Here is a 25841-nt window from a genome sequence, read left to right on the forward strand (position 1 = left end):
TAGGCGTGAGGCCTTCAGATCAAGCGACCCACTCAACTCTAAGGAATCCAAGAATCACCTTCACAGAGTCATTAAGACAGCCAAGGGCCAATACTGATCCAAACCAGAGACCCAGACAGACACGCGGCGACTATGGCAAGGACTGAATGACATCACAGGTTCTAAAAAGAGACAGTGTCAGATAGCAGATACACATCCCTGCCAGATCGTCTCAACACCTTCTATGCTTACTTTGAGCAGAACTTCAGCGGAGAGGTAACACCTATTCTGACAAGTCCTGACAAACCTATCCCAACAGTCACTGCATTAGAGGTCAGATCAGTTTTCCTTTGTGTGAACCCAGGGAAAGCGATGGGACCAGACGAAGTACCAGGCCATGCACTGAGAGCATGCACAGATCAACTGGCAGAGGTGTTCTCGGACATCTTCAACCGCTCCCTGCAGCAGGCCACTGTCCCTGTCTGTTTCAAGAGGGCCAACGTCATCCCTGTGCCTAAGGAGGCTCATACAGCATGTCTCAATGACTACCACCTAGTGGCCCTAACTTCAGTGGTCATGAAGTGCTTTGGAAGGCTGGTCATGGCATCAATCAACTTCAGCCTCCCCGCTACTCTTGATCCACTCCAATTTGCCTATCAGACCAACAGATCCACGTCAGATGCCATACCACTTGCCCTTCACTCCTCCCTAGAACATCTTGACACCAAGAACAGCTACGTAAGAATTCTATTCATTGACTACAGTTCAGCCTTCAATACTATCATCCCCTCGAGACTGATTACTAAGCTTAGTGATCTCGGACTAAACCCCATTTTCTGCAACTGGATCCTCAGTTTCCTGACCTACAGGCCACAATCAGTGAAGATTGGGTACAATATTGCATCCTCACTAACACTCAACATTGCAGCCCCCCAGGGGTGCGTACTGTACTCACTGTATAACCACGACTGCATCACCAAATACTAGACTAATGCCATTTACAAGTTCACTGATGACCCAACCATGGTCGGTCGAATCTCAGATGGCAACGAAATAGACTACAGTCAGGAGGTGGAAGACCTGGAAAAATGGTGCACTGAGAACAACCTAGCTCTCAATGCCAGCAAAACTAAGGAACTCATTATTGACTTTCGGCGGGATGTTACTCCTGCCCCCCTACATATTCACAGCACAGAGGTGGAATGAGTGTAGAGTGTCAAGCTCCTGGGAGTGGTCATCCACAACAAGCTTTCTTGGACTCTTCATGTGGACGTACAGGTTACAAAGGCCCAACAACATCTCTTCTTTCTCAGGCAACTGAGGAAATTTGGCATGATGGCAAATACCCTTGCCAACTTTTATAGGTGCGCCATCAAGAGCATTCTGTCTGAATGTATCACTATCTGGTATGGCAACTGTACCATTCAAGATCGAAGACAGTTACAGAGAGTGGTGAACTCAGCCCTGACAATCACCAAGGCCAACCTCCCAGCTATGGAATCCATCTATCAGGCCCGCTGTCAAGGAAAGGCCACCAGCATTCTCAAAGATCCATCCTACCCTGACAATGCTTTTCTACAACCTGTACCATTGGGGAGAAGGTACAGAAGCCTGAACACACACACACACAGCCGGTTTTGAAAAAGTTTCTACCTTACTGTTAGAATACTGAATAGACTCTCAAACTCTTAACATTCGCCTGTATCTGTTTTTTTGGTTTTGCTGCTGTTTACCTATTATTTACCTATCTATGCTACTTAACTCTGATCTGCCTATATTGCTTGCAAGACAAAGCTTTTCACTGTGCCTTGGTACACACGACAATAAATTCAATTCAAATCAATTCAGCTGGATATTGAACGAAAGCAATAGAAACTTAGCAGTTGTGGCAGCATCTGTGGAAAAAGAAAATGTCAATATGGATACTGAATGACTTACTGCATGGAATTCACTAGGGTCTGTGTCCCCTCAAGTGGACAGTGTTTGGTCCTGAGCATACTTCTCTTGGGTTACATACAAATTCTTTGTCCCTGCCTTAAGAATTAATGGGGCAATCTCAAACAAATTATTGAAGTCAACCATAATTACTTACCACCCTAAATTCAAGCAGCGGTCAATTATTCTATCCATTCCAAAAGTATGAAAGTGTTAATTTGATAATGTGAGAATATTCATGACAGTTCATATTCATATGAACTGCGCATGTACAAATGCACAAACACATACATAGACAGAGTTCAGGACACATTACGTGGTACACAGACCGGTTAAAAACTACATAGCCTCAGGCAAAAATCAGTGTTTAGTTCTGAGAACCCAGTGGCAAAGAAAACAGTAATCCACTACGAAATGTTTATTAAAATGAAAGGTAACATTTCAAACAATTCTGAATGCATTGTTAGGTTGTTTTAAATAAGCAAGCATTATTGTTAACACACAGAAATGTAGAAGCTTTTTAAAACCAAGCCCACTCCACATTTCAATGAGATCATGGCTGATCGTGAATTAAGTTCACATCCTTTAATATTTTTGGTTAACAATTTTAAATGAGATTAACAGATTTTTAATCGTTGACATAGAAGCAACTGCCACAGCAGAGTTTGCAAAACTCCAGTAATTGAAGTGTTACCTAAATTCATCCCTAAAAAGCTTTGATTTTAACTCAGACTATCTCCTAGTGCTAGGCTCATGCATGAGGAGAAATAATTTTCTCTCTTCCCAACTGAACAGGTTTTGTTAATATTTTTAAAACATCATTCAAATCAACCCTCAACTTACTGAATACCGGGACAAACAATCTCGATTTGTAATCTCTCCTCGTAAATTAACTTCCAAAGTTCAAGCATCATTCTGGTGAAATTATTCTATAATTCCTCCTTTGCCAACACAAGGTCCACTTGCCATTCATCCAGCTGCTCTGTGTACTTACATGTGTCGATATCTGAGAACCAGTGTCTCCAGCATTAAGGAGGAACAGCCCAATGTGACGAGAAATTAAGTTTTTAAATAAAGTACCTTACTAAATATTGCACAGTAATGTTCTTGCATATGCAAGCTCCATTGCATACACTAACCGAATTTAGAGCTTGGGCTTTCAGAAAACCAAATGAAAGTGACTGTATGCTTCTCAGAAACCACACTTCTTGAAAAATTTGCTTTCTGCCACACAGCATTCTATATGAAGCCCCAAGGGAAAGCAGCTAATCTTGCCTTGCCATACTGTGACAATCCAGACTGCAGGGGTGAGCTGGAGACATGAGAGAGAACACGAGTGAGTGAGCATGTGAGTCAGAGTAAATGTACGTGTATATAAGAGAGGGAGATCTCATCTATACTAACGTATATTCAACATCAGGAACAGAGAGATTGCTGCCATGGTAGACATTCTATTCACAAAACAAAAAGCTTGAGAGTAAAGTGATTGAGCATACCAGCGAAGTACTTCTCAAGTGTTGTTACTGTTGCAAAGTACAAAAATACGACAGTTAATCTGCACACAGCAAACTGCAAAAACAATCACTAGTTTCCACACACTACAGACAAAGGAGGACACCACATACATCCTAGGACAGGCGAAACAAAGACATGCATGAGAATGCTTAGAGGCATGGCATGCGCACCAGAACTCCATCAATAAACATAGATTTAGATCCTATCTACCTTCCCTTGAAAAAAGAACCGTAAATGTCTTCACCCACCTTAAGAAACCAAGACCTAGAAAGAGAGAGACGGGACATGCTACCAGCGCTTCACCGGAGACTCTCACTGATGATGTTACCTAGTCATGGTGACGAAACGTCTGAAAACAAACATTCCAGCTCAGCGAGCTAACTTACATACTTATAAAAATCTTCTATTTGAGTGATAAATGTTGTTTGGCTATTAAGCAGTGAAGTTCTGCACACATGACAGTAATCTGTGCAATGAATTGTGCTAAATATTGAAGACACCACAATTTAATACTTCGTTGTGAAGTTATAATTTGTACTTTAAAAAATGAATTTATAGGAAGCAATTTATGTTATCAACCATAGAAAGGATTACCAACTCTTGCCCATATGATGTTAGAGAAGTTGTAGGCCATTTGATCCATCAAGTCTGCTTCACCATACAAAGAGATCATGATTCATCTAATAATCCTTAACTCCATTTTCCTGCTTTTCCCCACAACCTTTGATTCCCTTACCAATTCCCTTCCTAGACTCTTCCCCAACTGAAACAACATAACAGGACCTACAGTATCAAATATTCTTACATTGAATACCATGTGCACCCACCACCCCCAAGGTCTGGTCCAGTCTCATTCAACAGTCCAAAGACGTGTAGATTAGATTGACCGGTCATGTCAAATTGAATAGTATCTGGAGATGCGGTTAGCTGGATTAGCCACGGTAAATGCGGGATTACAGGGATGGATAGGGAGTAGGGTACTGGGCAGGGATGGGATGCTCTTCAGCAGAATGGAGCAGAGCAGATGCAATGGGACAAATGACCTCTTTTCGTACTGTAAGTATTCTCTGATTCTATTATCTAAACCTGTATACTAGCTTTTCATGATTTATGTACAAGAACTCCCATAACCCATTCCATAGCTTTCTGCAGGCTCTCGCTATTCAAGTAATATTCAGCTCCTCTATTCTTCCTGCCACAGTAGATAAACTCATGTTTTCCCACCTTAATTTCCACCGGCCAAGTTTTTGCCCAATCACTTAACCTGTCTATATCCCACTGTAGTTTGTGTCATCCTCACCATTTGTCTTCTTATCTGTTTTTGCATTATCTGTAAACTTGGCTATAATATATTCACTTTCCTCATCCAATTCATTATATATACTGTAAATAATCACTTAACAATAGTCAATACGGTCCACTGTTAGCAAGCATCAGTCATACAAACATGAAGAACTCTTATGGCTGATAAGTGAGCTATGTTTCTAAGCCAAATTTCAATTTTGAAATAGAATATGTTAGAGAGAGACAATTACACTTTCAACAAAAGCAAGATTTTCCGATGGGTTATCACTAGTATACTTACATACAGATGAAGAAGGACAGCGCTTTGACTGGGACAACACATCCATCTTACAACAAGCTAAACAGAGACACGCACGGGAATTCCTACAGGCCTGGCACTCCAACTGGAACTCCATCAATAAACACATCCATTTGGACCCCATCTACCATCCTCTGAGAAAAAGAACTGGAAATGATATCACCCACCTTAAGAAACCAAGACACATAAATAGCAAGCAGGACATAACACCAGCGCTTCACCAAAGGCTAACTGATGATGTTACCTAGTATGGTGACAAAACGTCTGAAAACAAACATTCCAGCTCAGCGAGCAAACTTACAACCAGAACCTCAACCTGAGCTACAAATCTTCTCAAAAATCGCAAACCCTAAATCATAGAGACCTTATTATCTTGAGTCGTATCTGTGGACTCACCACTCAAGGACAATTGTAGGTGAAAATGGGTTGGCTTCCATGCCTTTCATGACCTTATACTCCTGTACAAACGCCCCCCTCAGTCTCCCTCGCTTAAAAGAAAAACCTCTCCTGATAGCTCAGAACACTGAATCCACACACAACATCCTTGTAAATTTCTTCTGCACTCTTTCCAGTTTAATAATATCCTTCCTATATCAAGGTGACCAAAACTGAACACAATACTCCAAGTGCGGTCTCACCAATGTCCTTACAAGTGCAACATAACTTCCCACTTCTATACTCAATGCCCTGACTGATGAAGGCCACTATGCCCTGTCTACCAGTGACTCCACTTTCAGAGAACTGTGCACCTGAACGCCAAGGTCCGTCTGTTCCACTATACTCCTTAAGACCTACCATTCACCATGAAACTTCTACCTTGATTTGACTTTCCAAAATGCTAGACTTCACACTTATCTATATTAACGTCCCATTTGCCATTTCTCAGCCTATTTCGCCCGTTGATTAAGGCCCTGCTGCAATTTCTGATAACCTTCTTCACTGTCCACGATACCGCCTATTTAAGTGTCATCTACAAACTTACTAATCATGCCTTGTGTATTCTCATCCAATTCATCGAAGCAGGTGACAAACAGTAATAGGCCCAGCACCAATCCCTGAGGCAATCGACTGGACACAGGCCTCCGGTGCGGCAAGCATCCTTCCACTGTTAACCTTGGCTTACTACCATCAAGCCAATTTTGTATCCAATTTGCCAGCTCCCCCTGGATTCAATGATATATTAGATAATCATCATTTTATAACATTGTAATCAATCTCTCCCCACCCCCACTATTACTCTGCATTGACTTCATCTTCCAGTTTTACAGCTCCCTAATTTCCCCACCTCCTTAAAAGTGTCCTTAAATAGAAAAAGTGAATTCAGGACAAACTTATTTGCCTAAAAAAAGGTAACAAATGGAACTTATCACCATAGTGGTTCAAATAAATATCAGAGGGGCAAGTCCAAAGGAGAAAGAAAAAAAAGTTTATGCTGAAGGGACATGGAAACGAGCGATTATTTTGCCTTGGTCTTCAATTCCACGTGATACTAATGAAGCCAGAAATTTTCTCAGTCATTCACTCACCTCCACCTTCATTCTCCACTAAAAAAGTTTTCCTCAATCCCATCTCATCTGCTCCCCTCAGCATTTCTTGTTTTGTCCTTTCAAGACTTCTCTCAAAGCTCTTGAGGTCCACCTCCTGTTTCTTTTACCTGATTCCCATTAATTGAAATTTTCTTGACCCCCCTGGATTGTCAGTCACTGCACTTCATTCTCAGACCTTATCACTATCTAAATGTGCAAGCTATTATATTATCTCCAAAGCCCTTGAACATTGCTGAATACTCATGGGAGTCGTGGTCTTAAAAACTAACAATATTTTCAACACTTTGCAGCAACATACCCTCTTGGTTTTCATCTGAGTAAAATAGACTATTTGAAGACAATTGGCCAAATTTTGCTATAGAATGAACAGTCAGTGCTCACCATTATTCAAGTGAAATATGTCAGTAACTTCAAGCCTCCACACTTTGCTTACAATGTAGCATTGCTGAAATACTCATGAGTTAAAATTTTAAAATAATAACATGAATCAGTGTGAAGTTTCTGTACATTTATGATAAACCCATTAGGAAAAGTTGCAGACTGTCTGTTCTAATGGAAATACATTTATAAACCATAATGAACACTTAACCATTCATCTGCCACAAATTAAAGTCTATGCTATTTTTAAAAAATATGAAAACATCTGTCTGAAATCCACATATATTGTGAGCATCTAAGATAAACCCAACAGCTGCCAGTCAGGATGCAGTTCAAGTAAAGATGTCAGCAGTAAGTTCAGTGAAATCAGTCTCAATTCAAAATTGGCAGAGGGTGGGTTACAGTCCTACTGTAATGCAGGACTAAGGAAGTGCGGCATTTATTTTTTGGATATGATAGTAAACCAAAACCTCATCTACCTCTTAACATTCCACATGTGGTTATGAACGACTCCCTGATTTGCTCAGTCCTGACAGCCCTCAAATCTAAAACTCTCTTTTAAATCATTCCATGGTCTCAACCCTCTCCAGCATTCCAAGATATGTACAATCCTCCAATTTCAGCCTCTCATATAATCGCTAATTTCCATCATTCCACTTCAGCTGCCCAAGCCTAATCTCAGTTATTCATTTCCTTATCCGGTCTCCCTACTTCTCTCCATTTTACAATTTATCTCCTTGTTGAACTTTGAACACCTTACTTAATATCTCCATGATGCTTGATGTTAAATTTAGTTCAATAATGCTCACAAAGCATCAGGCCCTTTTACTTCAAAAGGACTATACGATTGGCAGTTGCAATTTACTTCACTACTGTTCATAAATTTGCTGCTTACTTACACTTATCGCATTTTGTAGTTACTTAACTGGTCATAAAGCTTTATGAAACATTCAAGGCTTTGAACTGTGCTAAATAAATGATAGTCCTTTAATCAACAGTTTTAATCCAGTTCCACTACAGATGCCATCCACTTGACAAATAACAATACTTCTCTTAAGACTGCATCGGATCTTATTCTAACTGTATCCAACTTGTTTTCCAGAAATTAGAATATTTAAGTGTCACAGAGTCTTAGTCATCAATGTTAAACTATGATATTGCTCTTAAAAGTTATCAGTTCGCAGATTAGATCACATGGGATCCATGGAGTGCTAGCCATTTGGATACAAAGTTGGCTTGAACATAGGAGACAGAGGTTGGTGATAGAGGGTTGCTTTCCCGACTGGAAGCCTGTGACCAAAGATATGTCACAAGGATCGATGCAGGGTCAACCACCTTTTGTTATTTATATGTGAATGGTCAGTAAGTTTGCAGAATGACACCAAAATAGGTGGTGTAGTAGATGGAGTTTAAGTAAACATGAGGAATTGCATTTTGGTAAGGCAAACAAGGGCAGGACTTATAAGTTAATGGTAGGGCCCTCGGAGCGTTGCTGAACAAAGATTTAGCACTGTAGGCGCATACAGAGTAGCTCCTTCAAAATGGAGTCATAGGTAGACAGGGTGGTGAAGAAGGCATTTAGCACACTTGACTCCATCGGTCAGTGCATTGAGTATAGGATTTGGAACATCATGTTGCAGCTGTCCAGGACATTGGTAAGCCACTTTCAGATTACTGCATACAATTCTGGTTGCCCTGCTTTAGGAAGGATGCTGTTAAGGTTGAGAGGGTGCAGAAAAGATTTACAGGAATGTTGCCAGGACAGGAGGATTTGAGCTATAGGGAGAAGTTGAATGGGCTGAGGCCTTTTACCCCAGAATGTCAGAAGCTGACGGGTGACCTTACAGAGGTTTATAGAGTCATGAGGGAGATGGATTGGCTGAATAGCTGAGGTCTTTTTCCCCCCCCAAGGTTTGGGAGTCCCAAACTAGAGAACATAGGTTTAAGGCCTAAGAAGTAACTTTTTAATGCAGAGGATGGTGCATGTATGGAGCAAACAGGAAGTCATAAAAGCTCACACAATTGAAGAGGCATCGGGACAGGTATATGAATATGATGGGTTTAGAAGGATACAGACCAAATGAGGGCAAATGGGACTAGATCAGATTGGGATGACTGGTCAGCACAGATGAGTTAGACTGAACAGTCTGTTTTCATGCTGTACAAATTTATGACTCTTTGACGAGTCTCAAAAGAGAACACAAAACTAGCGATTGAATTAGCTTGCTCTACAGACGTTTTAACTTTGAGATATGCTAGAACACAGTATAGCTGTAACATTTGAAAACTGAAGTGCATTGCTGCAAAGTCTGTTTCAAGTGAAAACAATCTCAAAAAACCATAGGCCATTCAGGGAGGCAAACAAGCGCTGATTACTTCACAATTTCTTTGCAGTTAAATGCTTACTAAATAAAGTGAAGCTGCTATTAAAAAATACTGCCCAAACAATGGGCACCTGCAATAATACACAAACTTGTATACAAGAGGCAATACAAAGCCACAAACACATGCAAGGTATGAACTTCTGACAGGATAAAAACGAGGACTGCAGATGCTGGAAACCCGAGTCTGGATTAGAGTGGTGCTGGAAAAGCACAGCAGGTCAGGCAGTATTCAAGAAGCAGGAAAATCGACGTTTCAAGCAAAAGCCCTTAATCAGGAATGAACTTCTGGCAGCCTTTAATGCATCAAGCTCTTTTGCAAATTGTAGCACAAACCTGTCACAATCTGCTGTACTTGGGTCATTTCTCCCTGTATTTTACTTCCTTTCTGCTCCCAAATCCATGTGACGTCAGTACATGTCTATGACGGTGAGGCAGCTGTATGTTTTGTAAATGAAGCAGCTTTTTTGAAAGCAAAAGTAATGAGCTCTTACAGAGTACACTTAACTTGGGGTGGAATATTTGCATGGCTTTGCTGTCTTTGTATTTGGTAAAGAACTTTACTATCATGCATTTTTAATGTGATTTACATCTGATAGTTTTAAAACTAAGAACATGTATTTTAAAAAAACGCAACTAATGTTAGTCCCAAGGTGTAATCACTGTACAGCAAAGGTTAACAGGTTAATCCCTCAGAAATCCATAGTCGTCACGACCCACAGTTCAAACACTATTCAGCAAGAGAATCTCAAGTTAACAGGGCGATCTAACTGGTGAACAGAAGAATTACTATTCTGGTTTGTTGGAAATAAGTACAACAATCTCAGCCTACTCAAAAGATTCAACTGCTGGTTAGTTCAATTAGAAAAGATGTAAAATTGGAAATACCTGACACTTCAGCTTTCACTCTGGGAAATTGATCCCAGACAACCGTGAGGAACTGGGCTGCTGCTCCGACGGCTGCCTCTTGTTGAATCAGGACTTACCATGTGACTATGAGGAAATGAGTACTGCATTGCAAGAACGAACAATAGTGGCACTTTGAACCTTTGTCAAGCTACTGCTGAGTTTGTCGTTCCATCAACCAAAAATTCAACCTGTTTGTCAATATGAATTTTTATCCAACAAAATAAACATGCAGTAACAGTTTGAAAGTGGTGTATATTTGAAGTAAAATCCAATTCAACTTGCATTGAATTTCTTCATGTACACAGACAACAGCAATTGCAGAATGCCCAACCGACATCTTAAAATAAACTGGATATAACTTCCAGTAAGGAGGACCTGCATGAGGGCAATTTAAGTCTTTTTTGAAACTTCTACTTAATCTAAAATTTATCAATCCCCATAATTTCAAACCTGTACGTGAACTGACCTACACAGTTAGAAGATGCAACAAGGCAAACAGAGACAAAACATTCTGCTGTTTCAGCAAATAATTTCAAACATAAGCTCTTGTGTACAGTACTGCTGGAAATTTAACCCCTGAATTGCTCGCATATCTGCAGACTCCCAGTTAAATTTTCGTGTCTTTAGCTCAGACACAAAAAATTCGATAACTAGGGGACGGCTCTCTACAAAGGCACAATCTACCTTCATACAGACATCTCTACAAACATTTATAGAAACCATTATTTTATTTTACTTAATCAGTACACTACATGCTCGAGTAATCTCAGAAAATGAGAATGCCGCAATAGCAAAAAAGTGCCAAGACCTAAACTGAAAAATTAGGCAGGCAGTAGGTCTTAAGAGAGCACCGAATATCAAAGAGTTATAGAGGCCTACAACATGGGGAAAGGACCTTTGGGCTAAACTGGTCCATGACAACCTAAATGTCTGTCCACACTAACCCCATTTCCCTGCATTTGGCCCATATCCTTCTAAACCTTTCCTACCCATAAATTTGTCCAAATGCCTCTTGAAAGTTAATATACCTGCCTAAACCACTTCCACTGGCAGTTCATTCCAAACATATACCACCCTCTGTGTAAAAAGGTTGCCCCTCAGGTTCCCTTTTATTCTTTCCCCTCTAACCTTAAACTGATGCTCTAGTCCTCGATTCCCCAATTTTGGGAAAAAGACTGCTTGCATTCTCCCTATCTATGCCTCTCATGACCTTATACACCCCTATAAGATCCACCCCCACTCCACAGTCTCCTACACTTTAAAGAAAAAAGTCCTAGCTTGTCCAGCCTCTTCCTATAATTCAGACCATTGAGTCCAGGCAACATCCTTGTCAATTTCTTCTGCACTCTTTCCAGTTTAATAACATCCTTCCTAAATCAAGGTGACCAAAACTGAACACAACACTCCAAGTGCAACCTCACCAACATCCTTATAACTACAACATAACTTCCCAACTTCTACACTCAATACTGATGAAAGCCAGTGCGCCAAAAGCCTTCTTCAATGTCCTGTCAACCTGTGACTCCACTTTCAGAGAACTGTGAACCTGAACTCCAAGATCTCTCTGCTCCACTGTACTCCTTCAGGCCCTCCCATTCACCATGACACTCCTATTTTGATTTGATTTTTCAAAATGCAAGACCTCACATTTATCAATATTAAACTCCATTTGCCATTTCTCAGCCCACTTACTGCGTTGATCAAGGTCCTGCTACAATTTCTGATAACCTTCCTCACTATCCACAATACCGCCTATTTTAGTGTCATCAGCAAACTTAGTAACCAAGCCTTGTACATTCTCGTCCAAATCATTGATATAGATAACAAACAGTAATGGGTCCAACATGGATTCCTAATGCAGTCCACTCGTCACAGGCTTCCAGTCTGCCAAGCATCCTTCCACTATTGTCCTCTGCTTCCTATCATCAAGCCAACTTTGTATCCAAGTTGCCAGATCCTCCTGGATTTCATACAATCTATCCTTCCAGAACCTACCACCTGGAATCTTATCAAAGGCCTTACTGAAATCCATATAGACTGCATCTACTACAGTCTTATCCTCGTCAACCTTCCTAGTCACTTAATCAAAGAACTCTAACAAATTTATGAAGCATGATCTCCTACTCACAAAACCAAGCTGACAACTCCTAATCAAACCTGTCTTCCCAAATTCAACGTTGAAAAAATTCTCAATCTTTTCAATAAGTTACCCACCACAGATGTTAGGTTTACTGATCTATAGTTCCCAGGGTTTTCTTTGCAGTCCTTGAATAATGGCACAACAGTCATTACCTTCCAGTCTCACCATGGCTAACAATGATGCAAAAATATCAGCCAGGGCCCCAACAATTTCTTCTCTAGCCTCTTGCAGTGTCCGTGGATATATCTGGTCAAGATGAGGAGATGTATCCATCTTCATACATTCTAATTCATCCAATACCTTGCCTATTGCGATATGGTTTGTCCCCAAGATATCACCACTAACTTCTCCAAGTTCCCAAGTTTTCATGCCTTTCTCCATGGTAAACACAAAGAAGAAATATATTTTATCCAGGATGGTGTGTTGCCTCCCAGGTACCAAGAGGTCTCAGAATGTCTGCAGAATGTTCTCAAGGAGGAGGATGATAGCCAGAAGTCATTGTGCACGGTGATACAAATGACATAAGTACAAATAGGGATGAGGTCCTGCGGAGTGATTAGAGGGAGCTCGGAGAAAGGTTTAAAATCATGACCTCGTTGGTGATAATCTATGGATTACTCCCACATGCTAGTGAGAGTAAAAACAGGAGGATATGACAGATGAATGCGTGGCTAAAGAATTTGGCTTTGGGACAGGGATTCAGATTCTTAGATCATTGGGATCTTTTCTGGGGTACAGGTGGCCTGTTCAAGAGGGACAGGTTGCACCTGAATTGGAGGGGGACCAATATCTTGGCAGCTGGTTTGCTAGTGCTGTAAGGGAGGGGTTAAACCAGATTCGGGGGGGGGGGGTGGTAGAATCCTCAACAGCAGTGAGGCAAGTGTGAGGCTCGAAGGAGATACAGCATTCAGAAATACTAAGTTGAAGAGGCAGGTCAGGCTGGAACACGACAGGGAACAAGGAATGCCTGTTGGATTAAATTGTAGCACGGTGGCTCAGTGGTTAGCACTGTTGCCTCACAGAACCAGGGACCCTGGTTCGATTCCTGTTTGTGTGCAGTTTGCATATTCTCCCAGTGTCCACGTGAGCTTCCCCTGGGTGTTCCAGTTTCCTCCCACAATCCAAAGATGTGCAGGTTAGGTGAAATAGCCATGCAAAATTGTCCATAGTGTTCAGGGATGTGTAGGTTAGGTGCATTAGTCAGGGATAAATGTAGAGTAATAGGGTAGGGCAATGGGGCTGGGTGGGTTACTCTTCGGAGGGTCGGTGTGGACTTCGGCCCTGTTTCCATGCTGTAGGGATTCTATGATTCTGGGGGAAAAAGAAAGGGCTGACAGGTAAGGCCAATGAACTCACAGCATGGATAGGTACATGGGACTGGGATATTATAGCCTTTACAGAAACATGGGTAAAGGAGGGACAGGTCTGGCAGCTTAATATGTCAGGTTACAGGTGCTTCAGGCAGGACAGAGATGGTAGAAAGAGGGGAGGGGGAATTGCATTTTTGATTAAGGTGAATATCACAACAGTAATCAGAGATAAAATTAATGAAGGACCATCCAGTGATGCTTTGTCGGTGGAGCTAAGAAATAAGAAGTGGTTGATTCTGTTATTAGGGTTGTACTATAGGCCCCCAAATAGTCAATGGGAATTAGAGAAACAAATACGCAGGGAGACTGGGGAGACTTGCAGGAGCAATAGGGTTGTCATAGCAGGGGATTTTAATTTTCCTAACATGGACTCAGACCGCCACAGCATTAAGAGTGTAGATGGAGTGGAATTCGTTAAGTGAGTTCATGACAGTTTCCTCAAGCAGTATATAGAGGGTTCTACTCAGGAAGGGGCAAAACTCGACCTACTCTTGGAAACAGAGCAGGGCAGATGCCAGAGGTGACAATGGGGAGCACTTTGGCACCAGTGACCATACTTCTACTAATTTTAAAGTAGTTATGGAGAGGGATAAAACTGGTCCACAGGTTCAAGTTCTAAATTGGGGCAAGGCAAAGTTTGATTTAAGGAGCTTGCAGGAGTTGATTGGAATAATTTCTTTGCAGGCAAAAGGACGTCTGGCAAGTAGGAGGCCCTCTAAAAGTGAGATAGCTAGAGTTCAAGGTCTACACAGTAGCTACCCCCCACCCCAAACCCGTAAGGGATACGTTCCAAGACCTACCGCAGAAGCCTGAAACCACAGATGGTAGTGAACCCTATCTCCCCAGCAGCCACCGATCCATGGTTCTGGAATTTCCATGTAATATGTTCGGGCCACAGTAAGTGAAACCGCAGAAACCGATTCCACGGATACAGCGGTCGCCCTGTATGTTCTTGTGAGGGTGAAGGGCAAGGTTGGCAGGAATAGTGAACCCGGATGACAACAATATTGAGGCTTTGACCAGCAAAAAGGAGGCATAGTGAACCCGGATGACAACAATATTGAGGCTTTGACCAGCAAAAAGGAGGCCGGGCTCAGGTACAGGCAGTTGGGATCAAGGAAATCCGTGGAGATACAGGGGGAATACAGGAATTTACTGACGAACGAAATCAGGAGGCCGAACAGGGGACATGGGTGAGAACACTAGGGTGAATCCAAAGAGGTACTCTAAGTACATTAAAAGGAAAAAGGATAACTAGAGACAGAAAATGTTTTATATACGAGATCAACTGATTTACACAATCTCAGACTTCAATTTCATTTGTAACCCCAATGTAACAGATACATTTTTTCCAGCAGTAACAAAATCAATAGAGTGGATCACAGTATATCTATTCATGTATCTAGAAACTGATCATTCACAGAGCAAAATCAGTTACTCAGTGATTACAGCCAACTGAAGTTAACCCCATTAGTTGGTCTACAGTAGAAACGGCATAGAAGTACGTGAAGAATTCTTGGAGCCCCAGACAGTAAATCTTGAGATAAATCTTATTCCCCTTAAATGGGGTTTTAGACATCTATCATACAGCTTCATCAATTATGGATGAGTTGAACTTATACTTCACACAGGTTCAAACCAATGACAGATGAGCATTTATTTAAAATTGCAACTAACTAGATGTTCCATAGTCTAACAAGCAGAAAATGCTGAAATTTAACTGCAAGTTTACCAGTATTTAATAAGACAAAACAATATTTCAGGGCTGACCCTTAGGTAGAGAACTCTCAGTTGAGGCATTTGTCATCTCTTTCTCGTTTTATAAGACTCAAAGGGATTTTGTGTTATTTCCAGCATTTTCTGGTGCCGAAATTACACTGACACCAAACCAAATATAAGTGAAGAAACACTTCCTCATTTCAGAATTTCATTCCCTTCAAGGAAAAAAGGCCCTTAAGCCTTTTTGATCGCCTTTGTCACTGTACAACAGCTTTCAGGTATTTGCATCCACAGACACTTAACCCAAGAACATCTGTCTGAAATAAAAACTGAAGCCATTAGAAATACACAGTAGGTCAAGAGAGGCATCTGTAGAGAGAAACAGAGTTAATGTTTCAAGCCAGATATGATTTTCCAAAACTCTCTCTCAATGATCACTCACGAACAACTTTAAGGAAGAATTTTTTAAAAATAGTGATACTGTCAGTTAGCAGTAGAGGGTTTATCTTATCTGGACATGTTAGGTCTGCATCCATTAGAATTGAGAATAGTGAGGGATAATTTCACTGAGTCATGCAAGATGCTGAGGGGACTTGACCGCACGGGTGCTGATGCTTCCCTTTTTGGGAAGACTTGAACTGAAACCTGAAGATCTGCAGTTACACTGCAAAAGACACTTGGGAGAGGCTTACCTCAGAAAAACAAAACTCCATTCATAGGAGTATGGATAGAATTTGGCTCAGACATTTCAGCATGGTACAAAATTTGGATGGGGAAGAGTTCCAAACAATCATATTAGACTTGAAATGTTCTCGGTTTCTCTTTCCTTAGATGCTGCCAGACCTGCTGTGAAGTTCCAGCAGTTTGTTCTTATTTCAGATCTCCAGCAGCTGCAGTACTTTGCTTTTAAATGTAAAATCCTTTGTATTTCACTCAAGTCTAAAATAATTTTGTACAACTTTGCCTGAAATCTTTCCTCAAATAATTGGCACAAAATGTGTCAAAACGTGGAAAGTTAGGTGGAATTTGAGCTGGAGGAAATTAGTTTGGAAAATAAACACTAGCAAAAAAAAAAATGGAATAGCTTCCTCCCAAGGACATTCTGACTTAAAGCCTGAAGATCTGCAGTTTCAGTGCAACAGACCCATGGTAAAGGTCAAAGCTTACCTCAGGAAAAGCAATTTCAATTCATAAACATGCTTAAAAAGATCACCACACACCACAAATATTTCATGATATACAGCCATTAAAAATAAGCTATGGGGTTCCTTATATTGGAATTTATTTCCTTGTTCAATATCAAAATCAGGATTGAGTGAACTGATTAGACAATGCAAGACTGTAGTTCCACTAATCAGGATACAAACTTCATTTGTTGACTTGTCCTTCAATTAGAAAGAAGAGCCCTGAGGCTGTCACATTTTGTGACATGCTAGGTTACTTAAAAAGGTTTTCTTATCCTTTTTCCACTGTTATCTCCTCATGTCACGTACCTTTCCTGATGAGGTTACAGACCTATCCTATAATAGTAGCGTGAACTCCTGACATGTGTACAAAGTAGTGGTTTACACCATTACATTGAGGAGTCATGTTTTCCCAGATTTGATTTTGTGCAATGAGAAGGTGACAATTAATAATCATAGAATACCTACAGTGTGGAAACAGGCCATTTGGCATACCGATCCTCTGAAGAGTAACCCACCAAACCCATTCCCCTACCCAACTACTCTACAATCACCCCTGACTAATGCACCTAACCTACACATCCCTGAACACAAGAGCAAATTAGCATGGCCAATTCACCTAACCTACACATCTTTGAATTGTGGGAGGAAACTGGAGCACCCAAAGGAAACCCAGGCAGACAGGGGGAGAATGTGCAAACTCCACACTGACAGTCACCCAGGACTGGAATCAAACTCAGGTCCCTGGCACTGTGAGGCAGCAAAGCTAACCATCGAGCCACCTTGCTACACTGAGGCAGCAGTGCTAACCACTGAGCCACTGGCAACATTGAGCAATCGTGTTGCAAGATAGCATTTAGGATAATGCGACCATAACATGACACAATTCTGCAGAAACTGGTGCATCTGTGGAGACAGAAGCAGCATTAACAAGACGACCAATATGGCACTTTTTCAGAACTGAAGCTTTTAATGTAGGGCTGCAGTTAAAATGAGATTAGCAAGGGACTTATTGAAAGGCAGAGCTGGCGCAAAGGTCCGAGAGGTCTCCGCTTACTACTTGTTCGTACGATCCTAGTTTCAGTTTCTACATTTCTCTGTCCTCAACCTGATCAAATAATTGAAATAAGGAAATTAAAAGCAAAAAAAAAATGTAAGCTCATAATTATAACAAAGTATGAAGGTTGTTTATACATTGGCTACCACCCTATTTGGGTTGGATGCAAGTCATTGCCTTAACCCCTCCCCCATTGCCTCAATCCCTTTCTCCCAGACCACAAGACATACAACCAGAAGTAGGCCACATGCCCCTTCAAGCCTGCCCCAAATTCCATAAAATTATAGCTGAAATTCTTTTCATATTTTAATAAATTAATAACCCAAACCTCTGCAATAAATAATTCCACATATTAATTTACCTCTGAAAGAGATTTCTCATCTATATCCTAACTGTGTGAGCTCTCCTACTGATATAATGTGCTCTGGTCCAAACAAGGAAACAATCAAGCCCCATTAGAATTAAGATCATTCTTCTAAAGTCCAATGAGTACAACGAATAATCTTCTCACCCTGTCCTCAGAAGACACGGAGCAGGGATTCAGATTCTTGGATCATTGGAATCTCTTCTGCATAGAGATGACATGTACAAGAGGGATGAGTTGCACTGGAACTGGATGGGGAGCAATATCCTATCAGGAAGATTTGCTCAAGGCACTTGGGAGGGTTTAAACTCATCTACCAGTGGTGGCAAGGGTGAGATCCAAAGACGTTGGGAGACAAAAGAGAAGATTGAGGACAGTACAGAAGTTAATGAGAGCAAGTTAAATAGCAAAGGCAGTGTCGGTAACCCTCATACTCGATAGGGCAGGCAAGAGAATGGCAGAAAGCAAGGAAAGCCTGGGTTAAACTGCATTTATTTCAGTGCAGGAGGCCTAACAGATAAGGCAAATGAACTCATGGCATGAATGGGTATGCCCTGGGACTGGGATATTATAGCTATCACAGAAACATGGCTGAGGTGGGGGACAAGACTGGCAGCTCAATATTCCGGGTACAGATGCTATAGAAAGGATAGAAGAGGCGGCAAGAGAGGTGGGGGATTTGCGCTTTTAATTAGGGAGAACATCGTGGCAGTACTGAGAAAAGCTCGTCCACTGAGTCTACATGGTTAGCACTGAGAAATGAAAAGGGGGAGATCACTTTGGTAGCATTGAACTATACGGCAAGTGTTTGTGGGGAAGCACTTTGGGAACAGTGATCATCATTCCATTCATTTTTAGATAGGTATGGAGAAAGGATAGGTCTAGTCCACAAGTTAAAGTTCTAAATTGGGGCAAGGCCAATTTTGATGGTCTTAGACAGGAATTTTCAAAAGTTTATGAGAGAGGCAGCTTGCAGGCAAAGGGACATCTGTTAAGTGAAAGGCTTTCAAAAGTAAACAAATGAGGTTTCCGGGCCTGCATGTTCCTGTTAAGAGTGAAGGGTAAGGCTGGCAGGAGTAGGAACCCTACATGACTAATGTTATTGAGGCCCTGGTCAAGAAAATGAGGTATATGACATGTATAGGCAGCTGGGATCAGGTGCATTCCTTGTGGAGTATAGATGGTGTCGGACAATACTGAAGAGAAAAATCAGGAGGGCTAAAAGGGACATGAGATGGGTTTGGCAGTCAAGGTAAAGGAGAATCCAAAGATATTCTACAAGTACATGAAGGGTAAAAGAGTAACCAGGGAGAAAATAGGGCCGAAAAGAAGAACAAGTCATATATGTGCAAAGACAAGAAATGGGTGAGATCCTAAGTGAATACTTCTCGTCAGTATTTACTGTTGAGAAAGGCATGGATGCTAGGGAACTTGGGGAAATAAATAGTGATGTCTTAAAGAGAGTCCACATTACAGAAGAGATGGAGCTGAAAGTCTTAAAATGCATTAAGGTAGATAAATATCCAGGACCTGATGAAGTGTATCCCAGGATATTGTGGAAGGTTAGGAAGGAAATTGAAGGGCCACTAGAAAAGATCCTTGCATCATCAGCAGCCTCAGATGAAGTGCCCGAAGATTGGAGGGTGACTAATGTTGTGCCATTACAGTGCATTCTGGTATAACGTGACAGTTGCGTTCCTCTGACACCTTACACTATAAAAAATCGTGCTTTGGGGAACCGCTGTAGAAAATTGCTATACACACTCAGTAGAAAGTTTGCATTATCCAAACAGCATCCACAATTCGTCAATTGCGTTATAGCCCATTCACATTGATGAAACATGCTTTATACCAGAATGACCTGTATTTAAGAAAGGCTGCAGGGAAATGCCTGGGAACTACAGTTCTTTGAGCCTAATGTCAGTTAGTTGTTAGAGAGGATTCAGACAGACAGGATCTACAGGCATGGACTCATTCGGAATAGTCGACATGGCTTTGTCATGGGAAATTGTACCTCATGAATTAGATTGAGATTTTTTGAAGGGGTAATCAAGAAAGATGAGGGCAACACGGTACCAGTGTCTACATGGACTTTAGCAAGGCATTTGACAAGGTTTCACATGATAGGTTGTTTAGTAAGATTAAATATTATAGGATCCAGGGAGAGATACCCAACTGGATAAATAATTGGCTTGATGGTAGAAGAGGGTTGTTTTTCAGACTGAAAGCTTGTGATCAATGACGTGCCACAGGATTTGGTGCAGGGTCCACTGTTACTCATCATTTATATAAATGATTTGGATGAGAATTTGGGAGGTATAGTTAGTAAGTTTGCAGATGACACCAAGATTGGTGATATAGTGGATGGTTAAGATGGTTATCTGGAATGGAGCAAGATCTTGATCAATTGGGCCATGGGCTGAGGAAAGGCAGCTGGAGTTTAATTTAGATAAATGCAAGGAGTTGCATTTTGGTGGGTCAAACCAGGGCAGGTCTTGTACTATCGATGGTAGGGCCCTAAGGAGTGTTACAGAACAAAGGCAACTAAGAATACAGGTTCACGGGGTGGTTAAGGCAGCTTTGGCATGCTTGCTTTTATCAGTCAGAGCACTGAGCATAGGAGTTTGGACGTCTTGTTTCAGCTGTACAAGACATTGGTGAGGCCATATTTGGAATAATGTGTGCAGTTCCGGTTGTCCTACTACAGAAAGCATATTATTAAACTAGGTAAGATTTACTGGGATGTTACCTGGACTGGAAGGTTTGAGTTATAAGGAGAGGTTGGATAGACTGGGACTTGTTTCCCCCTGAAACGTGGGAGACTGAGGGCTGCCTAATACTGCGAAGCACAAAACAGCCAACAGCTACCTATCGCATTAGCAGCAGAAAATGGCTGACAGTAAATAGAAAGCTTGGGAAAATATTTGATTAATATAGTCTTCACAAGTAGAACAATAGTAGCTCTGTAGACTGAAGGTAATAGAACTGAGACAGAATATGCAACTGCAGTTGTTTACACGTACATTTCACAATACATTTAATTAGCAAATCTCTAATTACTTAATCAATCTGTTACAATACCAATAGTAGATTTTAGTTAAGATCTATCAAATAATCATAGATATAGATTCTGAAGTAGTTACAGATTCACCTATATACAAAGAAAATCATTAAAAGCATTAAAGGAAAAGATTCAAATTAAATTATGAGAGCAAACCATTCTCAAATAGTAACAGAAGCCCTGTTATCATTACAGGGAGAAACTAGCAGACATTGGAATGTGGATTGAATGAATACATTGTAAGACACCCAAGGATAAAGATACGGATGTCCAGTTAAAAAACATAGCATAACTGCAAATGGCTGGCCAGGAATACTTTTGAATACAACGTCCATTGTGAAAGCCCCAAGAAGGGAAATAAGAGAGTCTGGGAAACATTACAAGCCCATGGAGGATCAGGGGTTGACCACCTTTAGCCTGTCCACTTATATGAAGTCATATGATTTAGCTTAATTGGAAATGTATGTAATTAATTAATAATATGATTGGTTTGCAAATGTTAAAGGCAGAATGAAACAAATATATAAAAGATGTACGTTTTCCTTTGTTCAGCAAGGATCTCCTTGGATTTTCAGAAGGTTTCCTCCCACCACTGTAATTTCAATAAATTCTTTGATCTGGAAGTGAACTCCTGGGTGTCGAGTGAATCATTTGGTCATTCCAGCCCAGTAAGATCCATAAAGTTATGAAAAGCATGGATAAGGTAGATAGCAAACCCTTTTTCCCCATGTAGAAGAGTTTAAAACTAGTAGGCGTCAGTTTAAGATGAGAGGGGAGACACACAAAAGTGTCTGGACGGGCAATTTTTTTTCCCATACTGAGTGTCTGGAACAGTTGCCAGAGGTAATGGTAGAAGTACAATGTGTCATTTAAGAAACATTTAAGCAGGTAGACAGATGGGAGATATGGACCAAATTCAGGCAAATGGGAAGAGTTTAATTGTGAAAACTGGGTGGCACAGACAGGTTGTGCCAAAGGGCCCGTGTTCATGCTGTAAACCTCTATGACTATAATTAATATTGATATTGCCACAGTTTTCCATTATTAAGATATCTGCTTGTGAACTGGAAATCAAAAGTATTAGTTCTGATTTGAACATCCCCATCTGAGCTCCGTTTCCACAAGAGAACTTTTACTTTATTTTTTTTTAAATTTTACAAGACCTACATTTCACTCTAAACCTCAGCAAGCAATGAGTCAAATATCAAGATAACTACTTAGGGCTCTAATAAAACAAAGAACTGCAGATGCTGGAGATCAGAAACAAAGAAAAATAGAAATTGCTGGAGAAATTCAGCAATCTGCCAGCATCTGGGAAGAAACTCTAAAGAAGAGTGCGTGGACACTAATTATCAACTCTTTTTGGTGATAATGAGCATTTCCGTGATAATGATCACAACTGTCTGACCTTTACTATACTCGTGGAGAGGGATAGGAGTAGACGCTATGGGAAGGGGAATTATTATGCTATTAGGCAGGAACTGGAAACAGATGTTCTCAGGGAAATGCACAACAGAAATGTGGAGGCTGTTTCGGAAACACTTGCTGATAGTGCTGGACAGGTACGTCCCACTGAGGCAAGGAAGGGAAGGTAGGTTGAAAGAACCTTGGGTGACAAGTGATGTGGAACGTCTAGTCAAGAGCAAGAAAGAAGCTTACTGATGCTTAAGGAAGTAAGGATCAGACAGAGAGTTTTACAGGGTTACAAGGTAACCAGGAACGAGCTGAAGAATGGACTTAGGAGAGCTAGAAGGGGCATGAAGAAGCTTTAGTGGGTAGGATTAAGAAAAACCTGAAGGCGTTCAACACTTATGTAAAGAACAAGAGGATGGCCAGAGTGAAGGTAGGGCCAATCAGGGATAGTGGAGGGAACTTACGCCTGGAGTCAGAGGAAGTAGGGGAGGTCCTTAATGAATACTTTGCTTCAGTATTCACGACTGAGAGGGACCTTAATGTTTCCGAGGACAGCATAAAACAGACTGATATACTAGAACAGGTTGATGTTATGAAGGAGGATGTGCTGAAAATTTTGAAAAACACTGTATAAATCCCTGGATCAAACTGGATATACCCAAGGTTTTTACAGGAAGTGAGGGAAGAGACTGCTGCGCCTTTGGCAATGATCTTTGCGTCTTCACTGTACACTGGAGTAGTGCCTGATGATTGGAGGGTGGCAAATGTCATTCCCTTATTCAAGGGAATAGGGATAATCCTGGGAATTACAGACCAGTCAGTCTTACATCAGTGATGGGCCAAGTATTGGAGAGGATTTTGAGAGATTGGTTTTCCAAGTAATTGTAACTCCTTAGTTTGACTCGAGATAGTCAGCATGGCTCTGAGAGGGGTAGGTCACTTCTCTCAAACCTTATTGAATTCTTTGAAGATGAATTGATGAAGATTGAGAGGTAGATGTGGTATACATAGATTTTAGCAAGGTATTTGATAAGGTTCCCCATGGTAGGTTCATTCAGAAAGTAAGGAGGGCAATTTGATTGTCTAGATACAGGGGAATTTGGCTGTCTAGATACAGAATTCACTGACACATAGAAGACAGAGTGTGGTAGTAAATAGAAAGTATTCAGCCTAGAGCTCGGTGACCAGTGGTGATCCGCAGGGATCAGCTCTGGGACATCTGCACTTCATGATTTTTATAAACGACTTGGATGAGGAAGTGGAAGGGTGGGTTAGTAAGATTTGCCGATCACACCAAAGGTGGTGGAGTTGTGGATAGTGTGGAGGGCTATTGTAGGTTGCAACAGGACATTGACAGGATGTAGAGCTGGGTTGAGAAGTGGCAGACAGAGTTCAACCTGGAAAAGTGTAAAGTCAACCTGGAAGGTCAAATTTGAATACAGAATACAGGGTTAAAAGCAGGATTCTTGGCACTGTGGACAAATAGAGGGACCTTGGGGTCCATGTCCATAGATCCCTCAAAGTTGCCACCCAGGTTGAGAGGGTTGTTAAGATGGCGTATGGTGTGTTGGCTTTCATTAGCAGGGGGATTGAGTTTATGCTGCATCTCTATAGAGTCCTGGTTAGACCACACTTGGAATATTATGTTCAGTTCTGTCACCTCATTACAGGAAAGATGTGGAAGATTTAGAGAAGGTACAGAGGTGGTTTACCAAGATGCTGCCGATTGAGGGAGTTAGGACTTTTCTCACTGGAGCGAAGGAGGTTGAGAAGTGTATTAAATATTGAGAGGCATAGATAGAATGGATAGCCAGATACTTTTTCGTCTAGTGGAAATGTCTATCGTGAGGGTTCATAATTTTAAGGTAACTGGGGGAAGGTTTAGGGGAGATGTCAAAGTGGTAGGTGCGTGGAATGCACTACCGGCATTCATAGTAGAGTCAGATACAATAAGGGACATTTAAGCAACTCTTGGATAGGCACATGGAAGACAGTCAAATGAAGGGTATGTAGATTAGTCTGATGTTAGAGTAGAATAAAAGGTTGGCACAACATCGAGGCCGAAGGGCCTGTACTGTGCTGTACCATTCTATGTTCTCTCTTCACAGATGCTGCCAGACCTGCTGAGTTTACCATGCAATTTTTGTTTTACTCGTTTAATGCAGTAACTCACAACAATTTGCCTTTAAAATAGTGAAAGGCATTTCACGGCATATTCATAAAACTTGACTCAGACATCTCAGCATTGGACAAAATGTGATGTTCCAAACAATCATACTGCTATGAAACACTTCTGTTTTTCTGTCCTTAGACAACCTGCTGAGAACCTTCAGGACTTAAGTTTTTATTTCAGATCTCCAACACTGCTTTTAAATTATTGATGTGCTTCATCAAGTCTAAAATAATTTTGCACAAATTTGCCTTAAATCTTTCCTCAAATAATTAGCCGAATGTAAAATGGTACAGTTAGTAAAAATGTGTCAAAAGGTGCAGAGTTGGAAAGTATAGATTAGATTAGATTACTTAGATTACTTAGATTATTTAGTGTGGAAACAGGCCCTTCGGCCCAACAAGTCCACACTGACCTGCCGAAGCGCAACCCACCCAAACCCCTACATTTACCCCTGACCTAACACTATGGGCAATTTAGCATGGCCAATTCACCTGACCTGCACATCTTTGGACTGTGGGAGGAAACCAGAGCACCCGGAGGAAACCCACGCAGACAGGGAGAACGTGCAAACTCCACACAGTCAGTCGCCTGAGGCGGGAATTGAACCCGGGTCTCTGGCGCTGTGAGGCAGCAGTGCTAACCACTGTGCCGCCCACCGTGCCGCCCATTAGATTCCCTACAGTGTGGAAGTAGGTCCTCCGGCCCAACCAGTCCACAACGACCCATTTCCTTCTGACTAATGCACCTAACATTATGGGCAATTTAGCTCCGGAGGAAACCGGAGCACCCGGAGAAAGCCCACGCAGAATGTGCAAACTCCACACAGATAGTCACCTGAGGCTGGAATCAAACCTGGGACCCTGGTGCTCTGAGGCAGCAGTGCTAACCACTGAGCCACCATGCTGTCCTTTAGTGGGAGGAAGTTCTTTTGGAGTACGAACTCCAAACTGCGCAAAAACAACTGGACTTGTTTCTTATCCAAGAACGTCCATTCGCACTTAAAGGCTGAAGATATGCAGTTCCACTGCACAAACACATGGGAAAGGACAAGTCTTATCTCAGGAAAAGAAATTGCATTTTATAAACCTGGCATACCTAAAAGAGTCATTTTGG

The 25841-nt window shown here is 41.4% G+C and overlaps 1 protein-coding gene across 6 annotated transcripts in view; it reads right to left on the reverse strand.

Annotated features, from left to right (window-relative positions):
- Positions 1–25841, reverse strand: part of LOC122539986 (progranulin-like) — a 106459-nt gene that overhangs the window by 79317 nt on the left and 1301 nt on the right. Inside the window, exon 1 of one of the 6 annotated variants that reach the window (XM_043675241.1) lies at positions 10227–10349. The exons of 1 other annotated variant lie outside the window; for it this stretch is intronic. Coding sequence is in view for 2 of the 5 variants with exons in the window: in XM_043675239.1 (XP_043531174.1) it covers positions 3054–3152 (99 nt within the window). In the remaining 3 variants the exon portion in view is untranslated. 4 more of the 6 variants (XM_043675239.1, XM_043675240.1, XM_043675244.1 and 1 more) reach the window with 4 other exon arrangements.

This window comes from Chiloscyllium plagiosum, chromosome 33 (genome assembly GCF_004010195.1).
Source record: "Chiloscyllium plagiosum isolate BGI_BamShark_2017 chromosome 33, ASM401019v2, whole genome shotgun sequence".
NCBI lineage: Eukaryota > Metazoa > Chordata > Chondrichthyes > Orectolobiformes > Hemiscylliidae > Chiloscyllium > Chiloscyllium plagiosum.